This window comes from Engraulis encrasicolus, chromosome 7 (genome assembly GCF_034702125.1).
Source record: "Engraulis encrasicolus isolate BLACKSEA-1 chromosome 7, IST_EnEncr_1.0, whole genome shotgun sequence".
Classification (NCBI taxonomy): Eukaryota; Metazoa; Chordata; class Actinopteri; order Clupeiformes; family Engraulidae; genus Engraulis; species Engraulis encrasicolus.
This window is the reverse complement of record NC_085863.1, coordinates 18,617,092-18,629,943: the sequence shown is the minus strand read 5'-3', so window position 1 is coordinate 18,629,943 and position 12,852 is coordinate 18,617,092. Positions and strand designations below refer to the sequence as shown.

General features: G+C 42.7%; 1 protein-coding gene across 2 annotated transcripts; it reads right to left on the bottom strand.

Moving 5' to 3' along the window:
- Positions 1 to 1,173: 1,173 nt before the first annotated feature.
- On the bottom strand, positions 1,174 to 9,850 carry im:7136398 (schwannomin-interacting protein 1). Of its 2 annotated transcripts, none has more exons than XM_063202988.1 (7): positions 9,633 to 9,850; positions 8,067 to 8,336; positions 7,672 to 7,817; positions 5,738 to 5,819; positions 5,261 to 5,374; positions 3,212 to 3,329; positions 1,174 to 1,857 (listed from the first exon to the last, which is right to left on the bottom strand). In XM_063202988.1, the coding sequence occupies exons 2-7, from the start codon at positions 8,295 to 8,297 to the stop codon at positions 1,760 to 1,762; spliced, it is 789 nt and encodes a 262-aa protein (XP_063059058.1). In that variant the 5' UTR covers positions 8,298 to 8,336; positions 9,633 to 9,850; the 3' UTR covers positions 1,174 to 1,759. The 2 variants fall into 2 exon arrangements, with proteins under 2 accessions (XP_063059058.1, XP_063059057.1); XM_063202987.1 differs by lacking the exon at positions 9,633 to 9,850 and adding an exon at positions 8,741 to 9,612.
- Positions 9,851 to 12,852: the final 3,002 nt, after the last annotated feature.

The following is a 12,852-nucleotide window of genomic DNA, read 5'->3' as shown; positions in this document are numbered from 1 at the left end:
TCGGTGACTTTTAATTGAATACCCCTGGCCTACAGCCAATATTTCATTTATAAAGGTAGTTATAAAATGGTTTTGTGGATGTGAAACTGGACTTCAAATATTGCAGCTCAATCTTGAGAGTAATTAAACAAAATTTAATTACAACATGGAAAACATGACCACATTTTAATCCCCAAAACCAGTATCGGCTTAGTTTTGATGACAACAGACTTGGCTTAGTGTGTTTAAAGGATGTACCTTACAGCCTATCATAATAAACACTGTCACTTACATGGACAGACCTTTTAGGCTATATCCCAGATTGAAAGTTATATAAACCCTATATGTATGGCATTTGAGTCATTTGTGCTTTGAGGGTTTGTTTCCCTGTTGCATGTTTTCTGCCACAGAACATCGACTCACATGTATAGCCTATTTACACAGCGGTTTATGGTGCTTGCAGCTTGGAGCTGTGTATTTAAACTGACCATCTGTGCCACCGTGTTAACTGCATGTCAGATTTCAGATAAAGCACGATTGGCATCACCTTCAAGCTGCATGTGCTTATACTACCACAGCAGTGCTGGACTTATGAAGTGAAAGCCCATTGTCATTGTGACACAGCACTCCACAGCACACAAGTGCTCACTGCACACAACGAAATTGCATTTATGCCTCACCCGTGCAAGGGGGCAGCCCCCAATGGCGGCCCCCCACCAACCTGGCAGGTCGAGAGTCGAACCAGCAAACCTTTAGGATAGAAGTGTGGCGCTCTAACCGCTTACCCGTGACTGCCCTAACTGCTTACTTGTGTTAAATTATCGACATTTGCTCCCTGTCACGGTATTACTCTGTGAATTTGGACATGCTTGGTTAATTTACTCAACTTTTACTTGTTTCACACTTTTTTGCAATTTTGCAGGGGGTGATGACTGGAGAAACCCTTCTGGATGCCACTACTGCTTGGTGAACTCAGGGCTCAACATTCTTCATTCTTGCGCTACTTTGTTTTCTGCCTCTGGCAGATAGACAAAGCTATTTATAAATAACCATGTTTGTCTTGATGAGATGTGAGCTGACAGTAAGTGTGTTTCAACAGACACCCTTAGCTGTTTACGATGCACAAATGGAATTCAATACAGTACTTGCATAAGCACACTTGAGTAGCAATAACCCAGATGCCACACAATCAGGTAACTTAATAGAAAATTAAATTTATTAAATGCAAATATGCAGAAAATACTGGACATGAATATAACAATGTCGTTGTCCTTAACAAGAACAATTGTGATCGTTCATAAGAGTTTGCAGCATTTGTTAAACCACAACTGACTGACCAAAAACATCCATTATACTGTTACAATAAATGGCAGCTTTGTTTGTCCTTTGACAAGTCACTAAAACAGCAATTTCATAATTTTTTAGTGTTCTCTTCTTCAATATAAATTAAACACTTAAAAACAGGTTTCACAATAAAATACACAATAAAACTTGTGGCAATGTAATAATAATAATTAAGTAGTATTATGTACACATAGCACCACTGCTACCTGTTTATGCCCACTCACAGCCTCCTGTCACACATTACATTGTGAGACGAGTTCTGAGGATGCCTCTTTCCTCTTGCATGATTAGAGTTATGTGGAATGCTACAGTTATTCAGATGGTTAAGTCTTAGTAAGACACAGACAGATCTGACAGTCGTGGGAGTACAATGTGATAAGTTGCCAGGCAGAGAGTAAATTGTTTGGGTTAGGGTTCTGTGTAACTTGTTCCTTTGTCATGACGTCATATCCTGTACATCCAGAAGCATGGCGTCTTGCTTTGTCCGTAAATGATCCCGCACAAGGAGTTGAGAAACCAGCTGGGAACTCAGGTCTGAAAGTTTACAATAAACAAAGAGTAACAGACCAGTGAAGAGTAGATTGGTACAGTAGTATGAAAAATGTATCCACAAAAATAGTTCCACTTTCATTTCCATTACGGTACTCTGATTATCAGTTGCATAAACTTGTATAGATATAGTAAAAAAAAACCTTTAACATGATCTGGATGAATGCGAATATGTACTACAGTATGTGTAATCCATGCACTACTGTACATAACAGTGCTGCCCTGTTTATTTTGAGCCATATACAATGGCTAAAATTCCCCCCATGCCTGCTGGGTTGCATCATTTACCATAAGTTCGGACAGCAGTGTGAAGAATGCGAGTGTATTGTACAGTAGGGGACATTGCATTTGGCAAGCGCTTTTTAACCAAAGCGACTTACAATCAAGGACACAATCATAGCCAACATCACTCAGATACACAGAGCACAGGAAATATACAGAATACTAAGTGCCAATGCAAAGTAGAGTTCGTTTTTTTAAGAAGAGTAGAGTACACACACATACACATCATGTTAAAGAGTCTGGCCTGGGACTAGGGCAGCTCCAGCATTATGCCTTGTTAATGTGTACACCAAGCGTGACCTACGACGCGACCCAGGTAGCTGAGGTGGTTGAAGAAGTTTCGCCCTGAATTCGCTTTATTCGCTCTGGGCGCGGCATGCCGGCATTGACATGTTTGATTTAGCTAATCACATAACGGCTCTGACTTGACAGCCTGGGACATTCAGAGATATGAACTTTCCAATTGGTTTTCGCCAAACTGCTTCATAGCTCATTACCACAAGCTTGACTAAAATCGTTAAAATTCTCTCTGGTCGCTCAGTTCACTTCGCTCCTGGCGAATTCACTCTGGTAGCTTTATTCGCCTTCCCTCCATAGACAAATAATGACTTCCGCCGCTCAGGTAGTGTGGTCGCGCTTGGTGTACACAAGGCATTAGTGTAGTAGATAGTCACGAAAGAGGAGAGTCTTAACTTGCTTTTTGAAGGCTGCAAGAGATGTGCCAAGACCCCCACAACATAGTTCTTATATGGTACTATACACACAGTGAGAGTAAATAGTACTATCAATGGTACACACTATAGAAGTGGCCCAGTCCTCATTTTTCCAAGTAGGCCTACACATTCAATGTACTGCAACAACAGATAAACATTTACATGGAACCTGTTTAACATAAACATTGAACATGTATGAGTTTCTCACTTCAAATGGCCCATACTATAACAGTGGTCTATTTCTTATACACAGTTTTATAAGATTTATACAACCATGTAAGTTTTTTATTTAACTTTTTTTCCCCTATGTGTAGGGTATGCAGTGTGAAGAATGTGAGCGTTACCGTGGATATCGCTGTAGAGGGACTCCCTGAGAGAGTCTAGCTGCTCCATACTGCACGTCTGGAGGTCGGCTCGGCCAAGCAGCTTCCTGCCCGCGCTACAGTCACTCTGAGTCAGCCGCTGGAGAAAAAAAAGAGTTCCCGCAGGTGATTAGCTCACACAGCTGCTCACCACTCTGACAGGCCAGGCGTATAAAGGCAGTGGAAAGAGTAGAAATCTGGACGCTGTACAGTAGCTCCGCTTTGTTTTTTGTTGGGGTGTTTTTTTTTGTGTGTGTGGTGTTTTTCAACGTTATTTGACAGGACAGCGTGAGAGGAATTGGGAGAGAGACAGGGAGGGGGCGGCAAAGGATCCGGTCCGGGAAACGAACCCGGGTTAGCCGCATGGCAGGCGAATGCCCTACCAGTTGGCCACGGCAGGGACAGTAGCTCTGCTTTAAAGGTTTATTCAGGGTATACAACGTTTCGTCCCAACAGGGTCTTCATGTACACTCTTCATCATGAAGACCCAGCTGGGTCAAAACGTTGTGTGACCGGAATAAACCTTCAAAGCGGAGCTGCAATGTGCGCGGACTTCGGCCCTTTCCACGGTCAGATACGCCTTTGTCCTGCACCTGGCCTCAGAGAGGTGGGATGTGCATACTCTTACTCTTACAGTATGAAGGCAGGCGAATAAAGGCTATACATATACAACTACACAGTGAAAAAGGGATAGTACAAGGCACACATCTCCAAATAGTCATCAAGGATGCTGCATGCAAGTAAAAGAGAATATCCGTAGGCACACCGTAGGCTGTACAGTATGTCTGCGAAGGTTCTCATTCATCCAGGTCATGTTAAGAAATAGGTTTAGCTGTGAGACGATGCACAACTGAAGACCTAGAAGAAGAAGCTATAGCGTAGTGGTTAAGACTTCAGATCAGAGGGTTGCAGGTTCGAATCCCACCCTTCCACTCCTTATCTTTCCCGCCATGGCTGAGGTGCCCTTGAGCAAGGCACCTAACCCCACACTGCACCAGGAACTGTAACCAACACCCTGTACGTACTTAAAATAACTGTAAGTCACTGCGGATAAAAGCGTCAGCTTGGTGTAATGTAAAATGTAAATGCTTACAGCTAATAGTTGACTAATGAGGGAGAGAAGGACTGAGAGTTCTCAAGAGGTGGGTTTGGTGCCTTTACAACCAATCCGAACACGTGGGTTTGATTTCATGGCCAAATGTCTCGAGCAAAGCAGTTAGTAAAGGCAGGGAATATGACGTTCTAGGCAGTGGCACCAGCAGTGTGTATGGGCCCACGCATTACCTTCTGAAATGATGCTTCTCATTTACGGTTTTCAGGCCGACCATAACGGTGCCGGTGCCCGCATCAGATGAACACGACAGCCGGTTCATGATTAGGTGCGGGAACGGGCACGGGCACGGTTCTCAGCCGGCCTGAATGCGCCCAGAGAGGGCTTGAGAGCATATGGGAAGTTGCTGGCCTCTACAGCCAGTTCCCAATGGACGTGTGATGTACTGCAGCTTCATGCCATTCCTGTTTTGGCTTCAATGTTTGGCCTGGAATGTTGCCATACGTGTAACCAGGGTGAGATATGTAGGGGTGGGGGGTATGGTGGATATTCCCCATGCTGATTTTGATACCCCCAAAACTCTGCTATATCCTATCTGTGTTAATCACACCTTGTGTAACTAACTACCCTTCTACAGAGCTCAAACTCATGTCCAGACGGGTACGTCATGAGGGGCAACAGCACAGACTATTTGGAAAAGCATCAAAAGTATCAGAAACCCAAGCCAACAGGAAATACTGCAGATAAAGCTTTGGGATAAGATACAAAGCCATAAAAGGCCTTAGAAATAATAAACTTTCAGTGCCCGTCATTTTGCCATCCTTGTTTTTTTGGAAGAAAAACATGAGGCCATATGGTGAAACGAGGTGGTTTTGTTGAACTATATACTGTTATCGTGGCACTTTGAGGACCCTCTCAAAAAGGAGATGTCCTCAATTTTTTTTTAGATATTACACGTTTGAATTTAATGAGACACTTACCTCCTTCTCCTTCTGGTCAGCCAGTAGCTGATCACGTAGAGATCTTAGTGCGGCCTGGACCTCCAGCTTCAACCCTGAGGACTGGCCTCCACGTGCCTCACCCTCTTTGGAACACTGTGGATGAGAGAACATTCCAGAACCTCACAGAGGACACAAACAGCTGCCCGGCCTAGACTCTACATGTAGAGGGCCCAGAGGAACAATGCAGTGTGCAACTTTACATACGCAGTAAGAATAAGAGGAATTTGTGGTGTTATTCATGCTCTGTACCTAATGAAGCGGCTACTAATTGCAATTTTAGAATAGTTTTCCCTCTTATTCTGTTCTATCCGCCTTTCAGCTATTTGTGCAATGACCATAGCAATGTCAATCAAATCGAATAGCTAGCATGCGACGGAATGGCATTCTAGGAAATAGTTGTTTCCCCCCATACAAATCTTTGTTATGCACAGTATAGAAATGTATATATTTACTGACCTCACTGCTTGATTGTTCCTCCTCCTCATCACTCTCACTGTTATTGATGAAGCACAGTTGAAGGTTTTTCTGACTGTTGAATCTGCAAAACAGGCAAATATTCCATCAAACACAGCTAAAAAAAGACTCAGAGAGAGAGAGAGAGAGAAAGAGAGAGAGAGAGAGAGAAAGAGAGAGAGAGACTTCAGGTTGCATTTCCGAGCCTGATCAGTACCAGAGTCAGACCTGCTCTCTCCAAGGCTAATGGTAAACCACAATCTTTCCTGGTCTCTTAGTTAATATTGGGAACTGAAATAAATAGTCGTACATGCCTGAATTCCTTCAGTGAGCCATCTCTCTGGTAATTTTGCAGGACAATATTTTCAGAAACTCACTGACAACCCCCCCCCCTTTTTTTCTCCTCAAAGATCAACAAACAGAGCAGTTGGAGGTTTGTTCAGAGATAATATTTATAATAACAACACTTCTTAAATCCTCCTTTGCTATTACAACAAGGTTGTACTATGCATATGCTCATGACCCTACAGGTATTTGAAACTTATTTTTATTGTTTTTCAGCAAACTTCAGGCCTCTATGGCTTCAATTCAAACTCTTCTGCTTCAGGTCAGCCATCACAGACATGCCTTTGGTTACAACTGTATTATTATTATTATTATTATTATTAATAATACAACTGATGTATTGTTCTTTTTTGCTTATATGGTTTACTTATATGTAACAAGATGACATCAGTGTGCAATCATTGACTTGAATATTAGGGGACACAGTGGTTCTGTAGAACTCCATTCAACAGCTTTGAATCAATCACGGCTGATCTGCAAGTATTCTTCTGCACTAAATGTCCGAATTTGTTTCTTAGCATGCTGACAGCGAGCGCTGATAGGACCATGGTTGCGTTTGACTGTCAATCAAAATAATTCTAAAATAAATCTAACTGTCAACCAAGTCAATTAACAATAGGCTACTCATTGGTCATTTAAACAATTTAAATAGCTTTCTGAAATAAAGGGCTTGCCCAAAATACCCCCGAACCCCCAACAACATCAGGTCTCTAACATTGGGAGGGTATTCCAAATTTGCCTGGCGACGCCATTCCATGCACTCCACCCAAAGATTTTGGCTCCGCACATCGTCTGGCAAAAGCCTCGAGCTCGGTTCTCTCAATGTTTAGCCAATCAGCAAACAGTTTTGAGTGGTGACGTAGAACTCACCCACGAAGTCTGTTACTGATTGGTTGAGGTAACTATATACACACTTTTGTTTTGTTATTTGTATGCTTTTGCTATATTGTAACAGGCATGCTAATAAAGCAAAATATGGGTTTCAATTTGAGTTCGGAGCTCCAATTAATTTAAATGGCAGAGTAAGATCAGACCATCTCCCACCCTCCACCGAGACGGATTCCTCATGGCTTTTGCCAGACTGATTGACATAGTCAACAGTCGGCTTTTCGCCCAGACTAATTCCAAATACCTGGCTCAGTAGTAAAGCAGATTAAGATAACCTTGAGGTAGTGGTAAATCAGATAATAGATGAGCATTGAGTTTTCATTTTCATACCTAAATGACACATGTGTGGGCTGTCTTTTAGCAGGTTTACCACTTTCTGTAGGTTAATTTGCCCAGGTGTATCACTTAACCATGTTCATGGAATGGTCTCCTGGCCTAAAACACTTTTGATTTTTTTCTGTAAACTAGCAGCACCCATGGAAGTATCGTATCGGGAGCCTTTTTTTTTTGTCCGGCCCAGAGGCCCATGCAGGGGCTCTGCCAGAAATGCTGGGCCCCATGAAAGATTTGAATTTTGGGCCCCTTTAAGGGCCCCTCTCAGTGCTTGGGCCCTTAGAATCTGTACCACTCCCCCCCACTTTGTAGTGTTGGTTGAACATTGTGCCTGAGCCTGACACATGACACAGAGCACAGAAGACTACTACCGAGGCTTCATGAGAGGCGATCGACATCCTCCTCCACAGTCATCGTCGTCGTCATCCGAATCTGCCCACTGGCCAACGGGAAACACATGCTGCTTGTCCTCTCTCCAGCTCCCAAAGACTCTCCCTCTTTCTGGTATGTTCAAAGTCTGCAAAGACAAAGTCACACACACACAAGTTGCTGGTAAGACCATGCTTAAAATTAAAATTGAGGCAAATCTCCAGCAATGTCCACCAGCACTAACCTTGTACTGTAGTAGTCTATGAAGATATGGGTCAGTGCATGCAAACCCACATTCCTATTGTCATTTCCTGTGTGCATTCCTGCAGCACTAGCTCACTCTCTCTGATGTGCTCATACATTAAAGGGTTAACTGTTGTCGCTGTTGTTTACGCACCTTCGCTCTTTCCCTCCTCTCCTCCTCTTGTTTTTCAAGTTCTGCAATTCGCAAACTCAGTGCTTCCCAGTGCATGATGGGCAGAGACTGGTCGTCGTCAGGCAGCGCACAGCAGCCCACGACGTCTTGAACAGCTGCGGAACCCTCAGCAGTGACCCCTCGACCTGAGAGCTTGATGTCATCACTAGCCTGAACTTGAGTCCTCCGGGTCTTCTCAATATCTCCCTCCATTCAGGACTGGAAGTCCTGACGACACCCTGTTCAGCCGAGCTAAAATGATTTTAGGCAAGGGTTAGAACAAGAACATGCATCAAGATAAATGTGGGCCTCTCAATATGAACAAACATTGTAGGAAAAAAATATCTGTAGAGTACGATGACCGTACAAGGCAGATCAGGGGTAAAAGGCCTACTTGAGCTTAATTAAGTTTCTGAATTCATTGTTATTACGTTGTCATATCGCAACAGCTGCCCAGCCTTCTTTGCGAACAGGATAAATGCACACACCCCAAAATGTCCTCAGTGCCCAAACTTTGAAAAGTGGCTAGAATCTACACGAAAGAAATAAACAAAAGCAGGAAGCACGTTTACACTGTCACGCGTTACATGACTTGAGTTATCCCTATTGTACAGCGTTTTTAAAACGGATGATAACGAGTAAGATAAGACACTTACCTAGTTCAAGTGCGATGAGAAGCGGACATGTCAGCAGCAACAGCTGCGTCGCGCCCTGCGCCTCAAGTCTGTTAGCATGATGTGCAGCCTAATACTAACCGTAAAATAAAAAAGATGTTTTTGCCTTCCTCTTGAGCAAGGAAATACCCATACCCCCTTCCCTTTCCTCCCGCCCTGTGAGCCTTCCCACTTCCCAGACTGTTTAAAACTCTTTTTTTAGACTGCGTGCTCCACGCGTAAAATTGCGCACCGTTAAATTGCGTTTTTCATTCAAGTAGATAATCTAGTCGTGCGTTTCAAGTGTCGTAGTGGCCATATGCACATTAGGGATTTGTTTCAGTTCTTTACAAAACACAACACGCTCAAACAGGATGGTACAAAGGGTTAAGCAACAGTTTAGGTGTCCAGTTTCACAATCCTTATGTCTACTCGAAACAGATGGGGAAACTCGGATTCTTGCGCAGCCTTTTGGAAGTGGTTCACACAAGCATGCCTTGCTGAGAACGGACTCCAACGTAGGCTATCTAGATGGAACCACGCAGTAGCCAGATAATCGATTTTCATCAAACCATGATCTGAAAGTTCACTCATTTAGTTTTTCAACTCACGTCTGCGGAATAGGCTGAGTTGTTGCGCAATAGGCGCAGATAAAATGTAGCCATGAAGTGGTCAGATCTTTTAAAGCCTGTTCTTTCTTAAATGCTTTCACAACATACACTGTTTTCATGTAGTCTACTTTACATTCTTTTAGTGAGTTGATTATACATTGACGTAGGCCTATGAAGAATTCTGCATAAAACGGTAAATGTCACAATAAAACTTTGGACAATGGCATCGGTTCATCAGACGTAATCACAGCGGTCTTCCTATAAATGTAAAAGCCAAGTCGTACTTTATTATCCTGGAAATTAATTTCGTCATTCCGGATTCATGCATTTCCGTTCAGTGTTTTCTCCAAAGGACTCCCACTGGGTGTCAGCAACGAGTCGACAGCATTCCTGTAATTCTATGGGTGCTTCCTCCGTTGCCTTGTCATCTCCTCACAGTACAGGCTTTGTGCATTCCAATATGCGACCTTGCGTCCTCCACTTGTGCTTGTGGCCTCGTCCCGCCTCCTGGCCCCTCCTCCGTGGAAAAAAAAACAATAACGTTTCCCAGCTGTCAGCCTAGACACAACAATTTTTGGGGGACTATTCTTCATTCACCATCCAGTTTGCAAATGAGAAAATGACTTTACAATTGAGCTTTTGTGAGATATTGAAGCATAATGCTGTTGTCTGTGATGTCATCATGACATATTACCTCCTAGTACGAGGCCACAAGCACTAGCGGAGGACGCAAGGTCGCATATTGGAACACATCCTTTGAATCACTAGAGGCAGTAGTAGGAACCACAGACACAGCAGCCCCACTCAGCCTAGCAGGCGCCCCACACACACTCAGGGCCGCTGACAGCTTGCCCCCCCCCCACATTCCATGAAAAGACTGCACAGATAGGGATGAGGTACTGCTGAAGCACCTGCCCCTACCTTATTGGGCAAAACGTTTTTTCCCCAGTGTCCTGTGTTCAATATAATATAATATAATATAATATAATATAATATAATATAATATAATATAAGCCTATAGCCTATAATAGCCCACTAAGTTTCACATGTCTCCCACCCCCCACCTCGAGCACCTGCCCCCCAAAATATCTGCACGCCACTGTAAAGACCCAATTCTGGGGCCCCTGGGCTCTGCCACCCCCCCACCCCCCACCTCCACCACACACACACACACACACACACACACACACACACACACACACACACACACACACACACACACACACACACACACACACACACACACACATCCCACCCACTCCACCATGTTCCATGGAAATTCCATTCTTAGGTATCTCACTTGACCCTGTGATGTTGCCCTGTGTCTCACTCACTCACTCACTTTCTCGCTCGCTCTCTTTCTCTCCACCAGGGGTGCTAGTGCCAACGATTTTCAATATAGTAGTAACCAAGATAACCCATTCGACGTGTCACCAATGCAACAACGTGGGATCAGTTCCAGTGTCTAAATCAGGGTTGGGAAAGCTTTTTCATGAGAGGGGCCACTTTAGATTTTATAAAGTCCTCCAAGGGCTGCACTATAGACACAAACAAGGATTTCCCCCTGCACGTTCCTGCCTATATTGAAGGTGGCCACCTTGACAACAGACCCCACCCTCACTAGGCCCCCTGAAAATATTAATTAATGTATTTATTGTATTGCAAATGTAATTTCAAAGATATATTTGCAAAACGTCATATTTCATGTGAAACTGCACAACATTAAAATTATATCGGGGGCCGGATAAGACGGCCACCATTGAATTCCATCCCATTCTGAACTCTGCTAGTAATCCTTTAAAGGGGCATGGCAGTTCCTAGATGCATCACAATCACTACTTTGACATAGCGTTTTTAATTCTGAATAATTAATTCCGAATTAAATAGTTCTGTGGAGTTTACTTTAATCTTCCCTTTGATTCCGAATTAAGAGGTGTTTACATGACACCTTCAAAGCAGAATTAAGTATTTAAGTATTATGTTAGTAAGTAAGTATATTAAGTATTAAATGGAGTTGATTCGGAATTAAAAATGTCATGTAACTTAAACGTGCCAAATGTCTGCAGATTCCATTCATGAGGTGTCTGACAGGACAATGTGCTGTCTTATCCACAAGGTTTTGGAACTCTGGTTTGATAGTCTCCTACATATGTATATAGGGCAAGGTAATTTTGCCATTAGCATTGCCAATACAAACTAGACCTGTGACAAGAGTTACAGCACTGTCTGTGATAATGTATTGAATTATATATGGGGGAAAAAGCAGAAAACCATTACCTGTGGAGATGGGGGGCTGGGTATCTGGACATGGACCTGGAGATAAGGGAAATTATTTTAAGTTTTACACATAACTTATCACATCACATACAACTTATTATTTATGCATTTATTAGGTGGATCACTTTCACTACATAAGTACCAGGCTACTTGACAACTACACAGTGTTGCTGTTGCACACAATTTCATTTCCTGGTATGTTAATGACAATAAACCTCTTGAAACTTGAAGCGTCCCAGACCTTTGGGTGGCATCTGAGTTAGGTGTCGTAAACTCTATTGATGTCAACAATAATCGATTCGGCAATGCATTGCAATGCGGGGCAGGACAATTCAATATTCGATTCTGCAAATGCCATAATCGATTTGGAATATTTTGCAAGTTTCAGTTACTTCAATTACTTTATTTCTACTAAAGCACTTCAAAGCATTGAAAGCTGCAGGACTGATACACGCAACAGCCAATGAAATGTTGTTCTGTATCTGACTGCTTGTATTGCCTCATGGCTGATGAAAAATTTGTCCTTGCTTTCAGTAGAAATGGAATGCATTGCAATGCATCGTGGAATCGTACTGATTCAATATAAATCAAATCGTTACCTTCCGAATCGTAATCGAATTGAATCATGAGGGCAATGTCAATGCACGCCACTAAATTCTCATACATACAGTATATGCCACTGACTTAGCTAGCAGCTCAGATTTTACTGTACTTCCCTTTGTAACATGTCAGTCAGGAGACAGGGTCTGAACTACGCAGGATCCAACTTTAGACCACCCACATTAGACCTACTGGTGCAAGAAGATTTAAACCCTCAACCTTCAACCTTTTGAGTCCAAGACCATGTCCCAGGAGCATTACACAGATAGACAGAGGGTCAAAGCAAGGAAAAGGAATGAATGATGGATGACAAGGCGATTTTCTAACCAGTGATTTCAGTTGACAAAAAATATACATATAATTCCACAATGCCTGAGGGTAGTCAGTTGAATTATAGTTGAGTTATAGTGGTAAGAAAAGTATGTGAATCCTTTGGAATTTCTATTTCTGCATGAATTGGACATTAAAACGGTTCTGATTCTATCGAATTCATTACACAGAAATATATAATACATGCATACATGAAAAGACATTCAACTTGAAATACTGCATAAATGAATATATGTTTTCTTGATTTATTGGGAAAAAAACGTGTAAACATTCTAGCACTGCAGTTAACCTTTCATC